Source organism: Ranitomeya imitator, chromosome 5 (genome assembly GCF_032444005.1).
Source record: "Ranitomeya imitator isolate aRanImi1 chromosome 5, aRanImi1.pri, whole genome shotgun sequence".
Lineage (NCBI taxonomy): Eukaryota > Metazoa > Chordata > Amphibia > Anura > Dendrobatidae > Ranitomeya > Ranitomeya imitator.
The window spans coordinates 380,349,840-380,373,972 of record NC_091286.1 but is presented as its reverse complement, the minus strand read 5'-3'; the positions used below and the strand labels follow the sequence as shown (position 1 = coordinate 380,373,972).

At 39.8% G+C, this 24,133-nt stretch overlaps 1 protein-coding gene across 3 annotated transcripts in view; it reads right to left on the bottom strand.

The window, feature by feature from the left end:
* DST (dystonin) overlaps nucleotides 1-24,133 on the bottom strand; it is a 750,022-nt gene continuing 725,889 nt past the window's right edge. For 2 of the 3 annotated variants that reach the window (XM_069726743.1, XM_069726744.1), the window contains 13 exons: nucleotides 23,620-23,763; nucleotides 23,207-23,395; nucleotides 22,996-23,125; nucleotides 22,150-22,313; nucleotides 18,303-18,465; nucleotides 16,321-16,475; nucleotides 16,168-16,242; nucleotides 14,980-14,997; nucleotides 10,287-10,404; nucleotides 4,319-4,512; nucleotides 3,356-3,466; nucleotides 1,363-1,486; nucleotides 1-391 (listed from right to left, as the gene is read on the bottom strand). In XM_069726743.1, the coding sequence (XP_069582844.1) occupies nucleotides 135-391; nucleotides 1,363-1,486; nucleotides 3,356-3,466; nucleotides 4,319-4,512; nucleotides 10,287-10,404; nucleotides 14,980-14,997; nucleotides 16,168-16,242; nucleotides 16,321-16,475; nucleotides 18,303-18,465; nucleotides 22,150-22,313; nucleotides 22,996-23,125; nucleotides 23,207-23,395; nucleotides 23,620-23,763 (1,842 nt within the window). In that variant the 3' untranslated portion in view covers nucleotides 1-134. Of the gene's footprint in view, nucleotides 392-1,362; nucleotides 1,487-3,355; nucleotides 3,467-4,318; nucleotides 4,513-8,792; nucleotides 8,862-10,286; nucleotides 10,405-14,979; nucleotides 14,998-16,167; nucleotides 16,243-16,320; nucleotides 16,476-18,302; nucleotides 18,466-22,149; nucleotides 22,314-22,995; nucleotides 23,126-23,206; nucleotides 23,396-23,619; nucleotides 23,764-24,133 lie in introns of all 3 variants that reach the window. The other variant, XM_069726742.1, reaches the window with a different exon arrangement.

Sequence of the window (24,133 nt, the reverse complement as noted above, 5' to 3'; positions counted from 1 at the left end):
ACACATTTAAGGCCTTTTTGCAGGGTTAAAATCAAATATTTGCATTATTCCACAATAATTTCTACATAATATTTTACATCTTACAAACTTAAATAGGCAATACACAAAGAAAAATCTCTCCGAAGCTTGACGCCCTATCTTTTTGTTGATTTTGTTGCTAGTTTGCTGATGGGTGTCCGCCGTTGTGGGGTGGGAATTTTGGAAGGTCTTCCTGTTGAAGACCGGGAACTTGCTCGTGGAGAGGGCCTGTTGCTGTCATGAACATTTTCAGTCATTTCAGAACATGCAGATTGGATTTCTGAAATATCAAAATCAGAGGCATCACTGCCCCGTCGGCTACTAGACCGGCTTCCGGCCTTGCTTCCGGCTCGGCTTGGGGTTTTCTTTATTTCTGTGCAAAGAAAAATTGTTTCAAATGAATAAAGTATTTACTTACATTAGAAAAATGTATATTTGCAATGAATGTAATTTATGGTTTCGTTTCATTACATTCTATTGTAGCGCTATTGCTTTGTTTTGTGTCCCTTTGTCCCTCCATGCAGAGACTCCTGCTTACTCTCCGCCCCGGCCTCCAGTGCAGTTCTGTCCAGACACATGCCAGAACGGTGTTAGATCTGGCGATCGTAGAGGCTAAAGCAACATTGTTGAATCGACCGGAGACAAAACATAACTGAAACAGTGGAGTTCATATTCGATGATATGCTGGTATGTGTCTGGACAGATCTGGACTACTGCTTAGACATTTGCCGTATCACTAACGGAAATCACTTGGAACATTTGTAGAGGATAGATAAAACCTGGATAGTGCGTCTTTTCATGTTAAAACATTTGTATTATGTTCTCTCGGGTATGAATACTGAGCCTATAATTTTGCACCATCCTTTTTGAATCACCCTGTATATGCTTTGATTGTGCAATAAGAAACAAGATGCCATTACTAGTACTTACTGTTATTTTTTTATATATACACATAGCATACAATTCTAGGGTTCTCACCTACAAAATGCATATTTAGATACATCCTATTTTCATATAATGTTAGAGTTGGAAGGGACCTCCAGGGTCATCTGTGCCAACCTCCTGCTCAGTGCAGGATTCACTAACCCATCTCAGAAAGATGTCTGTCCAGACTCTGTTTGAAGACTTCCATTGTAGGTGAACTCATCACCTCTCGTGGCAGCCTGTTCCACTCATTGATCACCATAACTGTAGAAAAGTTTTTTCTAATATCTAATCTGTATCTCCTGTTTTGTAGAATCACTGCATTATTTTTAATGAATGAGGTAACATTACTGAATCTCACCTTAAGTATACATTTCTAGTATCAGGTAGAGCTTGCTAGCATATTTGTAAATGCCCTACCTGCAAACTGTGTTCTGACTTTGGATGCTGCCGTAGTTAATATGCTGGTTTCCTCTGCAGAATGGAATCCTTTACCAGACAGGTATCCTGGAAGTCGTAATTTGCTCCCCTGGATAGGCGTCCCCTGTATCAGATAAGTAGAAAGTTTAGAGCAAAAACATTAACTCCCAGAGGCACCTGCTTACTAGGATGTAACCGGAGTCTTCTTTTGTCTTTAGGATACATATGTGGAGATCAAAATAACATGACCATGAAACTGAAGAGTCATATGACAACTCCATAATCTCTGTGAAAAAATGCATAGATTATCCAAGAACATATGTTTTACACCATCATCGAGGGGTTGTACATCATATCTCTTCATCATGGCTCTGGAGCTTTGCTTTTAACACTGTATCTTTGAGTCACTTCCCTAGGTTCCTTTCTCTAGCGCATTTTAGATATTATAATTTTGCAGCTCTAGGAGGCAGCAAACAACAATCTATATCTATATCAACTTGTTGGGCAGCAGAATAGACCAGTCATCATTTTATTGTCCTCAATTGAAATACATTTTTGGCAACAAATTGCCCATTGCTATGTCCCTCAATACTTAAAGGGAACCTGTCACCCCCAAAATCGCGGGTGAGGTAAGCCTACCTGCATCAGGGGCTTATCTACAGCATTCCGTAATGCTGTAGATAAGCCCCCGATGTATCCTAAAAGATGAGAAAAAGACGTTAGATTATACCCACCCAGGGGCATTCCCGCTGTTGGTCCGAATCCAGCACCTCCCATCTTCATCAGATGACGTCCTCTTCTTTTCTTCACGCTGCGGCTCCTGCGCAGGCGTACTTTGTCTGCCCTGTTGAGGGCAGAGCAAAGTACTGCAGTGCGCAGGTGCTGGGCCCCTCTGACCTTTCCCGGCGCCTGTGCACTGCAGTACTTTGCTCTGCCCTCAACAGGGCAGACAAAGTACGCCTGCGCTGGAGCCGCAGCGTGAAGACCAGAAGAGGACGTCATCTGATGAAGATGGGAGGCGCTGAACCCGGACCAACAGTGGGAACGCCCCTGGGTGAGTATAATCTAACGTCTGTTTCTCATTTTTTAGGATACATCGGGGGCTTATCTACAGCATTCCAGAATGCTGTAGATAAGCCCCTGATGCCGATGGGCTTACCTCACCCGCGATTTTGGGGGTGACAGGTTCCCTTTAAGTAGCTGCATCATTAGATGTGTGGAACGACCCCTTGGACCCTTTGCTTGGAGCGGTGTTTGTTAAACTGTTGAGGACTCCTGAGCTCTGGTCAAGTTCACTGGTAATATCGAAATATGAAACATTCTCTGGCTTGAAGTTCTTAAGACCACTGGCTACATTAAAATAAGGTCTGCAAGAAATGCCAACTATCCATTTGTCAGGGAAAAGTCATGATGCCCCCATACACAATAATATTTGAGGAGGGAAAAATTTGGCGTGTTCAATTACAATGTCAAACCACTTGTTTTCCCAAAAGATATGCTGCCGCTAGAGGAGTTTGGTGACTATTTACCCCACTGTCCCCATTGAGAATACATGAATGCCTAGATCGAGCTGTGTATGGGGGAGTGGAAAGAAAGAGCTGTCAGCTGACCAGTCCAACTTTATCTAATGTCCTGAATATGGAAACAAAAGCATTCAAAATGATCACGTACAATTGCATATAAACTGTGGACAGAAAAGAATATCATGCATCAGATTTTAAGACGAAAGTGCTAGAGAGCAATTAATACATGAGCAGTCATATTAAACAGCTGACAGTAGTAGTGAATGTGAAAAATGATGAAGTAGATGTATGAGGTGATGAGGTCAATTATCACAGTAAATTGTGGAAAAGGATTACATACGGATATTTGAGCATCGGTTAAAAAGGGTGTAAACGTGCAAGGTAGGCCTGTCAGTGATGACAGTAGTTAGTGAACAGAGCAGTTGTGATTTGGAGAGATTACACAACTGGTTGCCCCGTAAGTACTATACCTCTTCGGATGACAGCCTTTGGTCGGGGGACTCAGGGCTCTTACAAGGAGTTGTTGTTTTGCTGTTTGTCAACCAAGGTTTACCATAATTGCGTGTAATATGAAGGGGTGTCTGTGTGAAACAATAGCAAATCAATTTAGGCAATTTCACTGGTGGAAGTGGTGGCGTAGAGGCTACACTGGCATCATATGATTAACACCTGCACCAAAACGTTTGGCCATTTCTTTCACAATTCTGCAGGAAAAAATTGTGTGGCTACAATAACATAAATGTATTAGTAACAGATGCAGGGGACAACTGCCATTATGTATTTTTCGTACAGACCTATAATTAAAAAACTATTATGGTGTGGGAGATGACAAATAAGAACTACAGAAAGTTATTCTAGTTGTGTAAACTGCTCTATAATTCCCAACTGAGCAGAAAGGTCTACACACAGTTAAGCCCACCATACATATTTGAACAACGTTGCAGATATTAAAGACTTTAGTCAACTGTCTAATGTGTATGGATAGGGGGCCCAGACATATGGTTGTTGGGGAAGGTAAAATCCAGAATATCCGATTTTGGACTGTTGATACTTTTGTTGTCCCTGATATAAGTCGCCACCAAAGAAGACTGGCAGCAACTCTCTCATATGTCTCTCGAGAGTGCTTTTGTGTATGGTTAAGACGGGCAAGATAGCTGTGGCCAAATAATCGTCTAAGATGTATGTATGAGATGTCTTACAGCCTCACATCCTTTATATTACACATTTACTTTGTGTTAGACAAAGAAAACTCATTAGCAGGTATAGGAAATAACAAAACAAACCTATATAAATACTATAGGCGTGCGCCCCAGACATCTGCATAAATTCTCACGAATCGTTATATGACCTGTGTGTTTAGATGGTTTTAATTGAAGAAAACAAATGGAGTGTCAGAATTATATCTTAATGTGGAAGGTGAACAAAAAAATTACCTTGGGTGTGCTAATACCCGTGGCTTGTGATGGACAGGCTTGAACATTTGGACTTGAGCTGGATCTGTTGGGTGATGCGCCTCTTGAAGATGGCCTTGATCTTCGTCCTTTAGGTCGGAAAGGAGTCATGCTTTGACTAATGCCTTCAGGTAACATAAACTTTTCTCGTAACTCTATGTTTGTTCTTCCTTTAGCTGCAAATAAAGAAGTATCAGTCCTGTGCTTTATCAGAAAATCTACAGCCATGTTGCAATCCATAATATGATTAGTATTAACTTAACAAGCATGGAAACACAGCTACGATGACTAAAGCAACGGAAATCTGAACATTCAGTTGGCAAAATACAAGTACGCACAAACAATAGGAATGAGAGGAGAAAACAATGTCACCATAATACAATAGGAATGAGAGGAGAAAACAATGTCACCATAATATGTATCTGCCTAAAAAATATGGTACATCTATATTGTAATCTTGAAAAAAAAAGATAAAAAAAAGCTGGAATATAAAGTGAGGAGCTTATAATTTAATATACCCTAGGTTAAAAAGCTAGTGAGAGCTGATCGGGGTCTGTGGGGTTGTAGATCATTGAAGTGGAGGTATTTCTAGAGAAAGTATGTGAGACATGTTCTCTCTCAACTTTCAAGAGTTATGATCATCGGCAGAGTCAACTGGACAAAGTGAGAAGCACCTAGATGTCATGACAGTCCTGAGATAAGATGTAGAGGACCAAATTTATGACAGTGCATATTAGCATGGGTATGCATGATATGCACTCCAAGCCCTACAGATGTTACGATGAATACGTATGCTTCAGCTAAAAGATAATCATAACTGTAAATAAAATATGTTCCATTTTCTAATGTAATTAATAGAAAAGAAACTTCAAGCTCCCTAGTGCTGTCTCTACAACTATACTACTCAATCTATACTTTGTATGCCCATTGAAAGATTCAATGGGAGAATGATTGCCACTTCAAATAATATGGTAATGGAAAATGAAAAAGAAGTAAAGAGATTGTTTACAATTTGAAACCATTATGGCTGCCTCCCAGAAAAAGTTCCAACCATGGGATGGCCTGGTTTCACCTCTCAGCCTTGTTCACTCAGCCGAAAGACTAAATATATATAAATAGTTCCAAATACCAGTCATTTTTGCAGCAAAACCTTCAGACCTCTGCTAAAAGGAATATCTTCCATTCTGCAGATCAAAGTTGACCTAATGAAGGTGTTTTACACAGTAGATATCCTCACAATCTGACAAATTCTAGATGTGGCATACTGATTGACTTCTACCACACTTTTTCCTTCCATTCAACATTCCATTAATATGCTTGGATACAGCACTCTGTGAACAGCCAGCTTCTTTATCAGTGACCTTTTGTGGCTTACTCTCCTTGAGGAGTGTGTCAATGACTGCCTTATGGACATCTGTCAAGTCAGCAGTCTTCCCCATGATTGTGGAGCCTACTGAAACAGACTAAGGGACCTATTTAAACGCATAGGAAGGCTTTGCAGAAGATTTTTTCTTAATTATTCTAATTTATTGAGATAATGACGTTTGTATTTTCATTAGCTGTAAGCCATAGTCAACAACAGTTAGAGAAATAAACACTTGAAATAAATCACTCTGCTACACAACTGTACTGCTCAGAAAAATAAAGGGAACATTAAAATACCACATCCTAGATTTCACAGAATGAAATATTCCAGTTGCATATCTTTATTCATTACGTAGTGGAATGCATTGAGAACAATAACACTTAAAAATGATCAATTCTCCTGAGGGATCTCCTCCCAGACCTGGATTAAAGTATCAGTCTGTGGTGCAACGTGGCGTTGGTGTATGAATCAAAACATGATGTCCCAGATGTCATCAATTGGATTCAGGTCTGGGGAATGGGCAGGCCAGTCCATAGCATCAATGCCTTCATCATGCAGGAACTGCTGACACACTTGAGCCACATGAGGCCTAGCATTGTCATGCATCAGAATCTCACAATGGGTCTGAGGATCTCATCCTGGTACCCAATGGCAGTCAGGGTACTTATGGCTAGCATACAGATGGCTGCGCAACCCTCCAAAAAAATGCCTCCCCACACCATTACTGACCCACTGCTAAACTGGAGGATGTTGCTAGCAGCAAAACATTCTCCACAGTGTCTCCAGACCGTCACATCTGTCACATGTGCTCAGTGTGAACCTGCTCTCATCCGTGCAAATGCCAATCGCTATGCACGGTGTTGGGCAGTAAGCACAAGACCCAATTGTGGATGTCAGGCCCTCATACCCCCCTCATGGAGTCTGTTTCTGACAGTTTAAGCAGCCACATGGATATTAGTGGCCTGCTGGAGGTCATCATTTTGCAGGGGTCTGGCACTGTCCCTCCTTGAACAAAATAGGAGGTAGCGGTCCTGCTGCTGAGTTGTTACCCTCCTACAGCTCCTCCACGTCTCCGGGTGTAATGGCCTGACTTCTGGTATCTGTTCCATGCTCTGGACACTGTGCTGACAGATAAAGCTACCCTTCTTGCAAAGCTCGCATTGATGTGCCATCCTGGATGAGATGCACTTCCTGAGGAAATTATGTGGGTTGTAGACACTACTGCATGCTACTGTCCAGTACCTCTAGAGATGAGAGCAATTACAAAATGCAAAAGTAACCAAAAGAACAGCCAAAAAGGATGAGAACAGAGACATGGTCTGTGGTTACTGCCAGCAGAACCACTCCCTTATACAGGTTGTCTTGCTAATTGCCTATCATTTCTACCTGCTGTCTGTTCCATGTGCACAACAGCAGGAGAAATTGATTCACAATCGATATATCTTCATAACTGGACAGGTTGATTTCACAAAAGTGTGATTGACGTGGGGTTACATTGTGTTGTTTAAGTGTTCCCTTTATTTTTTGGAGCAGTGTATAAGTAATGCACTCAACCTCCATGGCCTGTATGCATGCTCACTACACAAAAAACATGTTGAAACACGTTTAAAGCCTGTGAAATACTGGGAGAATATAGTCTGGTCTGAGGAGTTAAAAATTGAACTCTTTAGATGCCAGAATACACACCATGTTTGTAGGCCAAAAGGCACTGCATATAACCCCAAAAACATCATACCAACAGTGAAGTTTGGAGGTGTGAACATCATGGTGTGGGACAGTTTTTAAGCATACAGCATGGCAAACTTCAAGTCATTGAAGGCAGGACGAATGGACAAATATACCAAGACATTCTTGATAAAAATCTGCTGCCATCTACCAGGATGACAAAGATGGAATGAGGGTGGACATTTCAGCAAGATAATGATCTCAAATCACACAGCTAAGGAAACTCTCAGTTTCAGAGAAAGGAAACAAAGATACTAGAATGGCCCAGTCGTGACCTAAATTTGATATAAAATTTATGGAAGGAAGTAAAACCCAAAGTTCATAGAAGGAGCCCACGAACCTTCAGAATTTGTAGAGTGTTTGTGTGGAAAAATGATGAAAATCACACCTAAGCAATGCATTCAACTAGTTTTTGCATACAGAAGGAATCTTGAAGCAGTCATCACCAACAAAGGCTTTTGAACAAAGTGTTAAATAAATTTCAGAAGTTGTGTTCAATACTTTTTTCCTGTGTCATTTATAATTATTATGCATAACTTAATTTATTGACATCTATGGCCTTTAGAGATATTTGCTTAGAAAACTGGTGACATGTTCAACACTTATTTCACACAGTATATAAACACAAAAATATCTTGAACTTTCTTACAGATTACGTATATCAGAAATGGTCCAAGATAGTAGAAAATTGTTATGAAGGATAATGATGCTCGCTGGAGAACCCAACACAGGCTAATGTTGCACAGTGTCTTTCTGCCCTTTGATAGTGTGTGTGCAAAGTCTTGTATTACAATGATTCAATGACAATGGGACCAAATCAGTTCATGATTACTTTACAAAAGTTAGCACTGCCAATAATATGTGACAAGTAGGGGCCTTGGAGTCAAGATTCATAAAGTTCAAAGAAAGAGGGGCATTACATAAAATATGAAGTTCTTAGTTGAGCATTTTGTAAAGCCGAGCCACTGACAACCCTTATTGATTCTTTCGCTCATACATTTTTCAGCAGGTATATTTCCTTCTTCTAGGGCATTCCTGAGCACGAACCCACAATAAAATCTGAAACAATCGTTGATATGTCCAAACACAGACTAGTCAAAGACCAAGCATGCAAGATATGACACTTGTGCCTACTATACTAAATGTGAACACTTATGATGCTTTAAATATCCACCTCACCATGCACATTAACCACAGCAATGACCAAACTTTCAAGTTGGTGGCGAGATTACACAATGAATGTTAAAGAAAAAAAACAGCATGCACTAAACACAAAATAAAAGACAAAAAGACAAATAAAACAAAGCAAGTGAAAAAAAAGTGAAGTGAAGATAAAAAGAATGAAAGAGGGACATATTTGCCAACCTATAAGAGGCTGAGTAGTTATTGAAGAGTTTGATTCCGAACGTAACATTTTACTTCCATGATGATGAACTAGCGAAAAAAGAAAGAATACCAGTCAAGTAAAATAATGGAGAATATTAGGTAAGAAAGTAGAAGTAGTAAAGTACTGCTATAAGTGACAACATATAATTAAAAAAAGCAACAAAAATTCCATGTATGCACAAAACATCAAACACCCGACACATCTTTTATCAGTCTGCATACATCACCATTTGGCTTCCATGCTGATCTGCTTAAGAAATTTCCCATATAATATATAGCTTGAGAACTAATTCATTTCCTAAACATGATGACTTTACAATATATTTGTGCCAACTTGTAACCAGGAGTGGCTTCTCTACTACAATACTAGCGGACTAGTAGACAAAGCTGCATTCAATAAATGATAACCACATCCAAAAAGGTTAACTGTAATACACATAAAACATACCAGCCAGTGTATGCTCCCTTGAGAAAAAAATTTATTGGAGGGATTTTTTAAGTAGCCCCTCAGGCTATTGAGGAAGCCCGGGAGCGTTTTGTGCAACAGCTCGATAGGTCATGACATGCATCGGTGCTGATGAGCAGAACCATCCTGGGACTCATCAGAGCTGGACCTAGGGTGAGAGGCCCAGGGACTTCAGCGCTAGCGGGGCAATTAGAAGATGAGCTAAGGGCTGGATGGGTGACTGTGAGGAGTAGAGAAGCCAGAGAGGTAAGAGGTATTTAAGTATTGTTTTATACATTTATTAATCTTTTGATGGCCCTTTATGGTTCAGAAAAGTGGTGTCCAACAGCCGTTATTTAGCTAAACCCACGCAGAAGCGAATTACAAAAAATCTGCATTTTGGTAAATGATGATTTTTGCAAAATTCGAGTAGAACTCTAGTACTCGCGAATATATTCACCCATCTTTACTCTTAACACAACAAAAGCCATTGAATTTTTATAGTTAGGTGTTGTGTCAAACTTTTCTGCGCCTGAATATCTTTTTGCAGCAGGATTTCTTTGCTATTTTAAGTTAAACTCCCTTTGTACATAGTGGATGTTAAGCAACTTAAAATTGCAGCTTATGGGTGGTTTCTCACAGAGGATTTTAAGAATAAAAATGCTGAGGTTTGTAAGTGGAGTTTATTACTATGTTTTTTCTTTTTGTAGTTTTTTTGTTTATTTTTATTGTAGAATTTCTGTATACATTGATTTTTTTTTTTTAAACACAGCTTGTGCTTTATGTATGTTTCTTTCCATCTACTTTTCAATAGGTTTTCTATAAAATAGGAAAAATACATGAAAAAAATGCATGACTACAATGAATAAAAAAAGCCACCCAAAAAGTATTTGTACAAACACATCAAAATCATGGGTTTTTTTTTACAAGCCAAAAGAAAACAGAGTGAAGGAAGCCTATTGGTAGCATGAAGCAACCTGATGCTATTTCTGGCCATGGTACCTTGTTCTTAGACTATAAGTACTTACCTCTACATGGATCATTTTTCACTAGGAATTCATCAAGCGCCATCCAACCTCCACCTACACGAACCATCACTGTGCTCCTCAAAATACGAACAAGGCGGAGTTGCTGGGAATCGCCAAACTTAAGAAGGATAAAACAACAGCAACTAAAAAAATTGAACTACAAGTAATATAATATACAATAATGGAAATTAAATTAGATCCTATTAGTCACCCATGGTTGATTGTATTAAGGCCTCATTCAGATGTCCAGGTTCCAAGTATATGTTCTATCCATGCTTTCCACATATAGATTATGTATTTAATATTGTCTGTGTGGCTGTTCACATTACCATATTTTTTTAAAGACTGAGTGTCCACAAAAAATGAAACAAAAGCTGAAGACATTTCTGTTTTTGTTTAGATTCAGGGTTTAAATTCCCCAATGCATTCTATGGTTCCATGAGAAACTCGGCCAACACACTTGTGTGTTAGCACTGTCCATGTTCACGGACTGATAGAAGCTTGACAAACCACCATCAGTTTTTAAATATGAGAAAAGCTGATGAAATTCTGATGGTCAGAAATGACACATTGAAAACACTGATAATCTGGTCTAGGACACTGATGAACATTGGTCAGTTTTTTTCACGTATGAGGAAAAACAGACGTCTGAATGAGGCCTTAATCTGTGTAGATCTGAGAACACCCATGCAACACCAATTAAAGGCAAACTGATTAAAGCAATGGTCAACAGTGACAGCAATGAAGGAAGGGGAGTAAGCAATGTAGTGAGTCACAAACCTGTTATCTTCACAACATCATTCACAATTAGAGATAGTGCAAATCGATTTACAGGAACCAGTTCACCGGCCAAGTTAGTAATCTGTGACCATCGCATGAGAGCCTTGTGAACCACCTCTTACCGGACGGCATCCCCACCTCCTCTTTTTATTAGGCGACCAGGTGAAATGTCATTGTTGTAGCATGATACACATGTAATGTCATGACAGTTCATCTACTCAAAAGAAGAGCTGCAGATGCTGGGAGGTAGGAGATAGTTCCAGTCCAGCAGCAATAGATTTTACTGGGCCGCTCGACCAGGTCGTGAAAATCAATTTGCACCAACTCTATTCACAATACTTACCAAACAGCCAGGAGTAATTATTATACTAGGGCCTGAATTATAGAACTACCATAAAAGATCTAATTCTTAGCTGTCGCTAATAATACAATGGTAAAAAAGGCAGTAATGTTGGAAATTATACTATGGACATTGATTTTAGTGCAGTGGAATAAAGTTCCCTTTTATACAAGAACCATGCAATTCATTGTAATTTTTTATTTCTAGCTAATAGTATTCTTAAACCCACCTGCAAACATCTGTACATGACTAAAGTACAGCCAAAGAGGCATCAAAAGCTAAACTACACAAGTAAAAAAATATAACCCTAACCTTATCCACACTCAACCCCATTGACCTTTAAACATCACTTTCCCCTTATACAGCCTATTGTATGACTTCAATATGAGACCCAATGACTACACTTTACAGTCACTTTCTGCTGTTGTAGGGCTCTTTCCAAATCAGTTTTTCACGTAAATATCCATTTGTTTTCACTCGTACCAATGACAGTCTATGGGGCTGTCAACATGGTCGATTTTTTCAGAGGACCGAGGGTTCTGTGTAAAATCTTGGAGACATGTCCACTATTGATCCAAGTGTCAGATTAAAATCGGCAATACATGTCTATGGGTCAGTGACAACATCGGATAGCAATAGGATGCCATCTGTGTGCTGTTTCTCACAGAAAAAATAGGAGAAAGTGGAGAAACTTTTTTTTCTCATCAGTGAAAAAAATGGAAAAAAGCTGGTGAAACTCTGACCGAACTCTGATAAGAATCTGGGAAATTCTGATGAAATTCACTGATGAAACTTGATCCGTTCTGATCGTATATATAAAAAACTGACATTTTAATGAGACCTTAGGTGGGAATGCTGTGGATTTACAAACCTTTAGCATGCTCTATCTGTAGCAGTATTTGCACCATTGCTATACAATCAAATCTGTGGCAAAATCTGGAACAAAATTGATTGAAAAAGCCAACCCTGAGAATAGCCTTTACAGATGAGCTCACATGGAGACCCAGGTTCATCAAAGCTTTACATCTGAAAACAGGTTTAAAAAGCTTAGAAAAAAGTCACAACAATTTTGCACAATGCAAGGTTGTGCAAAAATGTGTGACTTTTGCCATTTTCACACTATTTTCATGGAGCTCCAACAAAGTGTGAAAAGCTGAAGGAAGACAAGGGAGTGATGGGGCGTGGGAACATTTGGTTGTAAAAGGTAAAAGTTATGAGGCCGGTGGTAAATCTTATGCTACAAACTGAGATCTGTGCTATGTTGGACACTGAGGAGCACATTTTGCGCCCAGACACCTCGCACTCCGTGTCACCGCCCTCATCAAAATCGGCATAAAAAATGCTGGCTATGATTAATTGGGCTACTATTTTTTCCTGAGTTTTTAGAGTAGAAACTGAGCAAAAACTGCCATCTTTGAGACTTTCCGCTCATTTTCCGCTCAAAAAACTCATCATAAGGATTCAATGGGAACCCAATCTAAGGCTTTATTCACATTTTAAGGTGGGAAAATATGAAGAGTTTTTCAAGCAGAAACCACTTCTGAAAACACTCCTTTTCTGGGAAGGTTTTGAAGGCGGTTTTCTTTTTTTTAAGCATTTTCTGAAGCAGTTTGGAAGTATATTTTTTTCCTTAAGTACTTTTTTGATTTGACAGTATAGTTTGGAGTGGAATCCGTCAGGATCCATTTTAAAGAAGTGACATGCACTTTTTTTTCTACCCCACCAGGCATATTAAAAAATGTCTTCAGGAAAAAAAAAACACTTAAACTCCCCATATGAGTCACAAAGTGAATTTCTCATATAAATTAATTGGAACGGTGTTCCAAGCATTTTTTGGAGCTGATCTCTTCCAAGAAAATTCCTTATATAACGCTATATGAGCATAGCCAAAGTCAAGGGCACAGATTCATTAAGACTGGGGTTTTGCGTTCCTGTCTTAATGGTGGCATGCAGGAATAAGATAAGCCTAGATCCTATCCCAATCTATGTAGTACTGTAGGTGTAATAAGAATAATAATATTAGCAAATACCGCCAATTAGAAATGTAGAATGGTTCTCCTGATTGGCTATGTCGCTTACCCGATGTGCAGGCATTGCAGTAGCTTAGATATCCATGGTTAAATCCACTCATATAGGGACAGTTAATTGTTAGTGGTCATAACCATGGATAACCAAGCTACTGCAATGCCCTGCACATGGGGTAAGTGACATAGAGAAGCAGGAGAACCAAACTACATTTCTAATTGGCGATATTTGCTAATAATATTATTATTATTACACCTACTACATATTGGGATAGGATTTAGGAGATGGGATCACCCCTTTAATGAATCTGAAACATTTAATCAGTGGCGCCTGTCTCTGTGCATTTCCACCAGAAATGTTACTCCAGCTAGGGACTGGAGATATATTTCTGTTGTAATGTACGCTGCCACTTTTGATTAATTTGTTGGGCAGTTGTTGCTATACGCATTTCCACCGCTCCTCCACATAGCTCTGCTCACATTGACGGAATTGGCCGAAAGTATACTGAAACAGTCAAAAGTTGAAATTTTTGGTACATTGAAAACAAAACATTTTGCACAAAATGTTTTACTCCAGAATTCTGGTCAAAACACTTTGATGATTTGGGACCAAGGTGTTTTAAAAGACTACATGCCACTAATGCTTCTGCAAGACAGAAGTGCTAAAATGTAAGTAGCGAGCTTTGATCTCTGACTTTATAACAGAACTCAAACATGCAACAAAAAGGGTGAGATGATTAATGTTCCCCAGCAAAGATTAAGGTAATAAATATTGGACGCACACAGCGGAGGTTGTGGATGTCGTGGTCACTGGACATGTGGTTGCATGTATCAATGGCAATGATAAGGCGATTATAGGGCTTTACCCGCTAGCCACGTCTCAAGGAACTAATGTCCTAGAAACTAACTGTATAGCAATGTATACCATGCATCAGGTACGCAGATTATCTGCAGAACTATACTAGGATGGATATCGGCTAGAGAATATTTAAAGGCTGACGGAAGGGATGTTAAGTGTTTAGCCATTAGCTGACACTGCATAGTGCTACTCCTAATATATAACCGGTATGATCTGTCTTGGTACATTACCGGGTATGGATCAAGTACTTACATTATAACATAAGTAGACAGGATGCTTTACATTAAAAATTATGTTGGTTACATTGGACTTTGTAGGTTACATTTTTCTGTGAATACAATGATATGGTTGGTGACTACTATGACTTACTGATCGTCTGATGCCATGTGAACTGATTGTTCATCACGCTGGCCATGTCAGATTTCTTGCATGACAAAACCAGGACAATCCATCTGAGCCACCAAATTAAAATACTTATCTGCACGTAATGCACATTTACTACCGAGACCATCCTATGGCTACAGAACTTGTATTCGGAAGTAACGCACGGTGATAGAAAATGTTTGATATCAGCTGTGGAAAGACCCTCCACTAAAGCAATGATGGGACGTGTAGGTTAGCGTCAGGTGACATGGAGAGCAAGCTGAGATGACCATCTACATACATTGGAAACATTTTATTGGTTTATACCTGATTTCCAAGGAAGAACTGATTGCATAGAAAAAATGGAAAGAAAATAACGTTAGTGCATGGTTTTCTACTATACAGTTTCAGTTTTTGGATAATATAAATAAATAATTGTATATTAAAGAGTAAGTAAACTTTTTTTTTAACCATATTTTTTACAGAGTGCAAAATTATGAAACTTTGCAATTTCACTGAACTCTCTTGTGATTTTGGCAGGTCCACGTACTTTTGGTGATAAGCCAATAGGTTGGAGTAGTCAGTCCTCTATAGTATATATTCAGGTTATAGTGTAAAGGCTTACAATGAGAATAATGTTTAATACAATTACTTTAAAGAGTAACTAAACTTTCAATTTTTTTTATAATTCTGTCCAGTGTGGAAAGTTATGAAACTATGCAAATCTCTTTATTAGGGAATTTATCTTCATTTCTATAAAATAACATTTAAGTGGCTTCCAAACCCCAACTTTTCCCTAGTCTATGTCTGCCTACAGCTGCACTGATATCACAACCTAGCCATTAAGAAGTACTGATGATGGCAGTGAAAGAGTCTCCTCTGAGTGTTGTTCTGATAAGGTCAGAGACAGACTGCCGTATTTCTCATACGAAAATCGCATCGTAAACCTTGTACTGGCTGTCGGCTCTCCTGACCTGAGCTTGACAGTTGCATAGAAATACATCATACTGTCTTGCTCAGGTCAGGAGAGGTGTCAGGCCAGTCCATGCAGTGCAATGTGATTCTCGCATGAGAAATACGGCAATCTGTCTCTGCTCTAAGCAGAACACTCAGAAGAGGAGACAGTTGCCGGCCGACTCACTGCCATCATGGGTACTCTAAATGATTGTGCGAGGATATTAACGAAAGCGGCCAAATTCACTGGTGAAAAGCATGCATTTTTTACAGGAATGAAGACAAATCCATTAATAAAGAGATTTGAAAAGTTTCATAACTTTACATGACTGGTGAAGGTCCCCCACTCGGCTCATTATCTGGAGAATGTGCAAAATTATCCATAGAGATCAAAGGAGTTGTAGCCGCCGTACTCATAGTCATTGACAAGCTGCTAAGCAAAAGTTGCCAAAATGCTAACAAAAAATTGTCAGAAAGATTCTGATCACAGATTGTTAATTAAACTCTTTCTACTGTAAAATGGATAATTGTGACATTTGAATTAGTAGTGCTTTTACTTACCCTGTATTTGTTGTCCCCAATTTGCTCCACTTGGAAACGTTTGGCACACTTGCATTTTGCCACTTGTCTTGTAACCTGGAAAAATATAATTTATAATAATCTATTTCTTGTGCACGTACATTTTGACTATTTTGGACATTATGGATGAAGTACCTCATCTTCAATTTTGTCAGCATCGGTTACAGGCTTGTATGCATCCTTGTTGGGGTGAAGGGCTGCCACAAACTCATAGTAGTCAATGTAACCATCACCATCCCGGTCAAAGATGTCAGCCACAGCGCTCATCTCCAGACGACTAGTGGGGAATTCTAGAAAAAAAACGAGTTGAGCATCATTATTAAAATACTTATAATGATAATATTCTAAAAAACCTATGGCTAAAATATTTCACCATAAGACAATATACAGCACATACAGTAATGCAGTCATTTCTCTACAGAACAGGATGTAACAGCTGTAAATTGGGAAAAATTGCATTATCTTCAGAGGTCAGTAATCTAATAACAAGAAAAAAATTAAAATATTACATTAGAGAAGACGATGACATCAAAGTTCTGTGCACTGAAGAACTGTAATGTGGTTATCGAGTCTATACCAATGTCCCGAAATAGGATTGCAGAAATGACTGTTTATAGTAACCAATGGGATAATCAACCCAGTCACACACTATTTCCATTATCATTTATAAGATAAAAATAATGTGAACTAAAGTCAAAGTCTGGAAACAATAATTTTTCATAAAAATGCGTTTCTGACACTTTAAACAAGGATAAACATGTTATTATACAGTTGTGAAAACGCTAACCTTTCTACAAATAAAGTTAAAGGGTTTGTCCCCTTTCAAAAAAATGTTTTATCTTTTTATGACTTACCCCCTCCAGTGGCAGGTCTCCACCAATGCCCCAGTCTCTGTTTGTCTGCAGTGCTAACATCATGCTCACACAAACACAAAGCCCAGCAGCTTTGACTGGTCGGATGACATGAGCTGCTGAGCTCACCGATTGTCTGCAGTGCTGACATCACGTTAACACAAACACAAAGCCCAGCAGCTTTGACCGGTCGGATGACATGAGCTGCTGAGCTCACCGATTGGCTGCAGTGCTGACATCACGTTCACACAAACACAGAGCTCAGCAGCTTTGACCAGTCGGATGACATGAGCTACTGAGCCCACCGATTGGCTGCAGTGCTAACATCATGCTCACACAAACACAGAGCTCAGCAGCTTTGACCGCTCTGATGACATGAGCTACTGAGCCCACCGATTGGCTGCAGTGCTGACATCACGTTCACACAAACACAGAGCTCAGCAGCTTTGACCAGTCGGATGACATGAGCTACTGAGCCCACCGATTGGCTGCAGTGCTAACATCATGCTCACACAAACACAGAGCTCAGCAGCTTTGACCGCTCTGATGACATGAGCTACTGAGCCCACCGATTGGCTGCAGTGCTGACATCACGTTCACACAAACACAGAGCTAAGCAGCTTTTACTGGTCTGATGACTTGAACTACTGAGCCTAACGATTGGCTGCAGTGCTGACATCATGTTCACACAAATACAGGGCTCAGCAGCTTTGTCCGGTCTGATGATACGAGCTGCTGAGCCAACCGATTGGCTGCAGTGCTGACATCATGTTCCCACAAATACAGGGCTCAGCGGCTTTGACCAGTATTATGACAAGAGCTACTGAGCTCACCGATTGGCTGCAGTGCTGTTCACGTGACATAAGCAATGTAAATAAAAGAGACTGGGACAACATTGGACAACCAGCGCTGGACCCGGAGTGGGAAAGTAATAATTAGTGATGAGGGCAAGTGCTCGTTACTCCAGCTTGCCTAGGGAGCTCGGGTATGCACTGAGTAGTGCGGGTGCTTGAGTGACATGTTCAAGTCCCCGAGGCTGCACATTTTGTGATTGTTACACAGCCACAAAACATGTGGGGATTGATCGTGTTTATCAGGCACAAAACATGCGGCCTCTGGGACGCGACTTGTTGTCATGCATCAGTTACATGTAGTTATGAGTTTTCAGCCATTTTCAGTTTTGTAAGTGAGCCATTCTACCCGAGAAAGCAACAACCTAGCAGCACCTACAGTTACCTTATATAAAACCATCTATGTGGCACTTACTCGAAGAAAGAATGCCTTCTATAAATTCTTGTCGTGTTATTTTTCCATCCTGGTCTTTATCAATTCTACGGAAGAAATCCATCACTCGAGATTTTTTATGGTTCATCCAGCGCATATATTTCTTTCTCCAAATGTCAAAATCGAAGTTGGCAAATTCTCGCAGCTGAAATGAGAAGGCCTCTCTTGAGCATACACATTGAGTCACAAACGGACTGCATGAGATTATGTTTTGGCGTTCTAAGGGTGCATTTACACTGGCCGGTAGCAGATGTTAAATGACCACCCAACGGCTGCATGCAAGCTGATGGCAGCCTTCACATCTTGCTTAGGCGGACGGCACTTCCACGCACACAGATTGATCTTTTGATAATATCATGGATTTCACCACTACATGTGCTGTTGCCATGATTTTTAAGCAAATGTTTTACTCGTTTGTCGAGTGATTGTTAGCATGATTTGACAGGCCGATAATTGTGAGACGAGCATTCCAGTCCAGCATCATCAGTGTGAATGCATGTCTTAAGAATTAAATTTTGACCAGGATATTGTATTGTTACTCACAATTTTCTGGGCCCTTATTTTGAAGAGCCTTAATGGGAAATGGACAGCAGGTGTTTGCTATTTAATCTGAGAGAAGCATAAAATAGGGCAAGAGAGCCAGATTCCAGGGATATATCACTTATTATGCTGTGGGTTGTAGTTTTAATACAATCAGTGTTTTATCAGCATTATCATTATAAGACTAGGCTCCACGTGCACAACAGTCCAGCTAATCTGTATAACCCTGCCGCCACCACTGATTGGCAGCTTATTGACAATGTACTATGTACACAGGAAGCTGCCAATCAGGGGGCGTGCAGATTTATACAGTTTAGCTGGACTGTTGTGCACGTGGAGCCTAGTCCTATAATGATGGAATGTTTATTGGGCTCTCCATGCATGTGCTGTGACTGTCACACATCTGTGACACATGCAGCTGCGGAGTTGAACAGCTGATCAGCCGGCGCGCTCCATGTATCGTGTTCCCTCTGCAGCTTATTCGGTAAGCGCTATAGCTGGCCGAATAAGCCCTGACCCGATAAAATTCGCTCAACTCTACTCACAGATACCTTTTAATATTCACAGTTAATTTACAATAAGTAAATATATTAAAAAGGTCACCTGTTATTGTCATAGAGGCTATCCCATAAAATAAATATCAGTACGTAGAGTACAATCTTTTGGGCTGAAAGTTTCCCTTTAAAACAACACTGGCTGCAATTATACAAGATTTTTCTGTCCTTCAATACTTTTCTCAATGAATGTTATCTACTACTACTGTGACATGTTTGCAGACTTTAAAGCACCACTCCAGCAGAACCTACACATAGTATTATACTTACCGGATGCCATCTTTGTCTTTTATTGGCACCACTCCAGTTGGTCTTCTGCACGTTTTATCCACTTGGACACTATGTGGCCTGGAGCTAGGCTGGATACTGGACTTCTTTGGCCCTTTTTGTACATGACCTGGTTGATACTTACCTTCTACGGACATTTAACTCTTCTGGTATTGCCGTGGAATGTGGATGATGTGATGAAGAACCTTCCGGGACGGGATATTTTGACTATCTTAGCATCATTGTATGCATATATTTCCCTCAGCGGATACCTAGTGGTGATGATACACCCTCTACACGATTGTGGTGTTCATATTCCACCACTATGATATCTTATTGCTACTCCCACTAACATTTCCACTGGGAATTAGGACATTAATAGTGGACACTATTAAATATATATAAGATTCACGGGTGTAGCTGTATGTATGTGGCTGCGGCATGCACATATTAGGTATGCCGGCTTGCTCCATACATTTATGTGGGCATTTGTTATTGTCATTTGTCTTTTTGTATGCTATATTCTGGATTAATATACATTTACTCCTCCTCCCTCTTTAGGTGCTCCATTTGCCATATGGGCTGTTTGGCCATTACATACGTTCCATCCTGTGTGATGGTCTTCTCCTTCTCCTCCCTCCCTATTCACCCCTTGGCACATTTTTTGCGTGCCTCGGCTTAGTTTCCAGGCGCTTGCGCAATGCGACTCATTTTTGAGTCAGCTTTGCGCAGCCGCCACCCATCTCCATGGAGATCGCTGATACTTCCGGTCTGCCCCTTTTCACACACAGCCGGCGCGCGCCTCCTCACTTCCGCCTCCTGCATCTTGGCGTCCCAGCTGTCTGCACACCGGATGATACCGGTTAGAATATATACGCTGTTCAACCACCATTACACTCACTTCCCCTGACGAAGCCGCTGCGGCGGCGATACGCGTGGGGCTCTCTCTGCTCACCCCATTCTTGTCCTTATGCCGAATACCTAGGCATGGATTTCTGTTCAGGACCTTATGGCTGGATTGGGTGCGGGTTTTAGCTCAGCTCCTCGCTGACTCAGCTGAGTATATATATATATATATATATATATATATATATATATATATATATATATGTATATATATATATATATATATGTTTATGCGCTAGGCTTTTACAGGTATTACACCTTACCTCTTTGTCTAGGCTCCATTAGGAGGCTCTTTTCCAATATAGCGTAGCCACTGTGGATTATTATATTCATACGGGCTTTTGTCTTCAGCTGTGCTAGTTTTGAGGTAATATATCTATTGCTTAACCCATCCTATTGTGCTTTATATGCTATATGGCCATATGGATTTATTTCCTACAGATACAATTGTATAGGGGTGTTTTGTACATGGTATTGTATTTTAAATGTTTTTATTTGTTTTGTTGTGGTGTTTGAATAAACGTTCTTGTATTTTTCTATGACATTTGGTTGTGCGGGCCTTTTTGTAGTCTATTCTTTTCTTTGTTTGGTTCAGGTATCTATTATATTGGACTTGGCTCTGCACACCTCTGATCTTTATTTATTTACAGCTAGAGTGCACCCTTCTATATACTTTAGGTCTTCTGCAGGTTGTGACCTGCCGAATCGCTCCAGTGTTTGCTGGGCGAGCCGGAGGTCACTACTCAGTGTAAATCTATGAGAGCCAGAACGGGGCGGCCAGAACGAGGGTCTCATAGATTTGACAGCTTGTGACCATTACCTCTGACTTCCAATCAGTCAGAAGTTGGGGTGAAAATATGTCGGCACAGGAACAAAGTGATGATGAAGGCACCTGAAGATGGAGGCTGGTGAGTATAATACTAGAGTCATTATATTAGTTGCACCACTCCAGCAGTGAAACAAAAAAAACCGCTAGAGAATATAATGAAAAGAAGGAAAAACCAGCTCACCCTCCTACAGCTTCAAACGGTCCTGGAGTTTGTGATCAGCGCTACTGGAGGTGCTGAGACAAGGCAGAAGAGGAGGATGATCTAGCTCACAGGATGTCAAGTTTCAATAAATCATCTAGTTTCTTTGTTCAAAAATGAGTTAAAAGTAAGTGAGTGTTCAGATAGATATTTGGAGTTATATAGTCCATGACAGAAGGAATGGGGGAACATGGGGAAGAAAATAGATATTGTTACCAGAGGCGTTTCAAATGTCACACATGATTTTCATATCAAGTTTAAGAACGTGTGCGTCTGGTAACAGTATCTACTCTCTTCCCAATGTTCCCCCATTTCTTCTATCATGGACTATAGCTCCAAATATATACCTGAACACTCACCTGCATTTACCCATTTTTGAATAAAGAAACTAGATGTTTTATTGAAACTTGGCGTCCTGGGAGCTGAATCATCCTCCTCTTCTGTGTTAATCTAAGTATATATAAGATATCAGGAATCCACAGTGTTCCTGAACGAAACAAAGGACTAGGTATAATACGTTGGTATATATAGTACCTCCTCCAGTCTATCCAAGGCATCATTCAAGTTTCTTCTCCTCTCTAACGCCAAAAGCCAAACTTGTTGCCATTTGCCGACCAGTAAATTGACTCTTGGGTTTTTGGTTTCAATTGAGGTTTGTGATCCAGATGGATACAAGCTAGGAGTTGGTGAACGTTTTCCTGTTAAAATATAGACATTTTTTTTTAATCAAACAAGTGCAGTAACTTTGTAACATATCTTATCAGAGAAACCTGCTTCTTTCTCCACCAGGACTGATCTTTCACTCTTAAATGGGTAAGATTTGTATTTAGTGAAGAAAGATGTTCACATTACTGAGATAGGAGATGGCAGCTGGGACTTTTTAAAATTCTTCAGGGGAAGGAGCTACAGGCAGACACAGATATTCTGCTGCTTGTTCCCTATGGCTTCATAGATGTTTATGAGCACCAACTGCCATCTCCTATCTCAGATAAAGGGAATGTCTGTATTCAATAGACAGATTTTACCCGTGATTTGAGAACTTTGAGAATGGATGATCAGTCCAGTAGGAAAAAAGACGTCGATTTTACTGATTAAGATATATTACAAAGTTTTTTTATTTTTATCTGTACTATTTATTTTTGAGAAAAAAAAACTGTATATAAAAACGGTTACCTACATTTTTAATTTATTAGATAGGTAGTTATCTAGATAGTCAATGTTCCTCAAAAGTATCTATCACAAAAGGTCATCATATAGACATTTCCAGGACTAAGGTAATTCAGGATACTGATTACAATCTCTTTCCTATAGTTATAAGCAGTGGGGCTTTAACTACATAGCTATCTATAGCCATGATTTCTGTGGGTCTTTAATACTTACGGTCTGTTCTTCCTTTGCCTAAGACAGGGATTTGAGATTGACCTGAAGTAGACTCGGCAGCTTTCCTCTTATAAGTCTTTGTAACTTTATCTACATCTGGCTGCTTCCTAGTCATTTCTTCCATAAAAGTCTGGAAATGACAAGAGTTAAATAAAATGTGTCACAAAATGAACAATGGAGCGCATAACTTAATTAGGAGAAATAATTGTACCTGATGCTCTGTGATCAGAGCTTTAACTTCATCTATCTCCTCCGGGATGTCCTCCTTGTCTTTTTCGTTGAGTGTGGTTTCTGCCCATTGTAACCACTGAAGCAAAGACTCCAGAAGCTCCTTTTTGGCTATTAAGTCATCCAAAGCAACAGTCAGCCTCTGTTGATGCTGTTTTGCCCATGTTAAGACCTAAAAATAAAAGCGCAAAATACCTGTGAATTTTCCAAACTCTCCAGTCGTTGTCTATTTTTATATTCAGCCAAATCGATCACAAATGAACACCAAAAAGATTTCTGAAGAGTAAAGTGTTTCATTTAGAAACAGTATTTTATAAATGTCCTCATCCATTAGATCCATCCAACTTATAAAACAAGTCACCGTGACCATGTACAGAGATGACATGTACACGTTACCTCCTCAAATCTGGCTCTGATGATGGTTATCCAGTGCTTTATTGTGGTAATAGAATCAGGGTGACAAATTGAAAGAATATCTTCTCCCATACTCGCTCCTTTATTCAGTTCAGATCTTTTCTCCTCCACTTTTCTCATAAATTCCTTAAAACAAGGCAAACAAAGATACAGGATGATGACCACATGGACAATGCTGTATTCTACATTCTCTATGGACAGCAGATTTTCTACAGTATCTGGAGCCCATCAAATGCTGTGAGGACTCCAGGAATAAAGCTGTCTAATCAGCAGCATTTAGGAAAATCGTGTCTTGTACGTACAATGATTAGTAAAATAATTTCTTGCCTTTTAAGTTTAAATGAGACTCTATAGGTAAACCATGAACTAAGCATTCCCAATGTAATGACCAAACTATATTCTACGTACACATTAAGCCAAAATACACAAGAGATTCCATGATGCTATATGCATTCTAGTGCTTTTTCATGGATTAGTAATCGTTATATCCAATTTA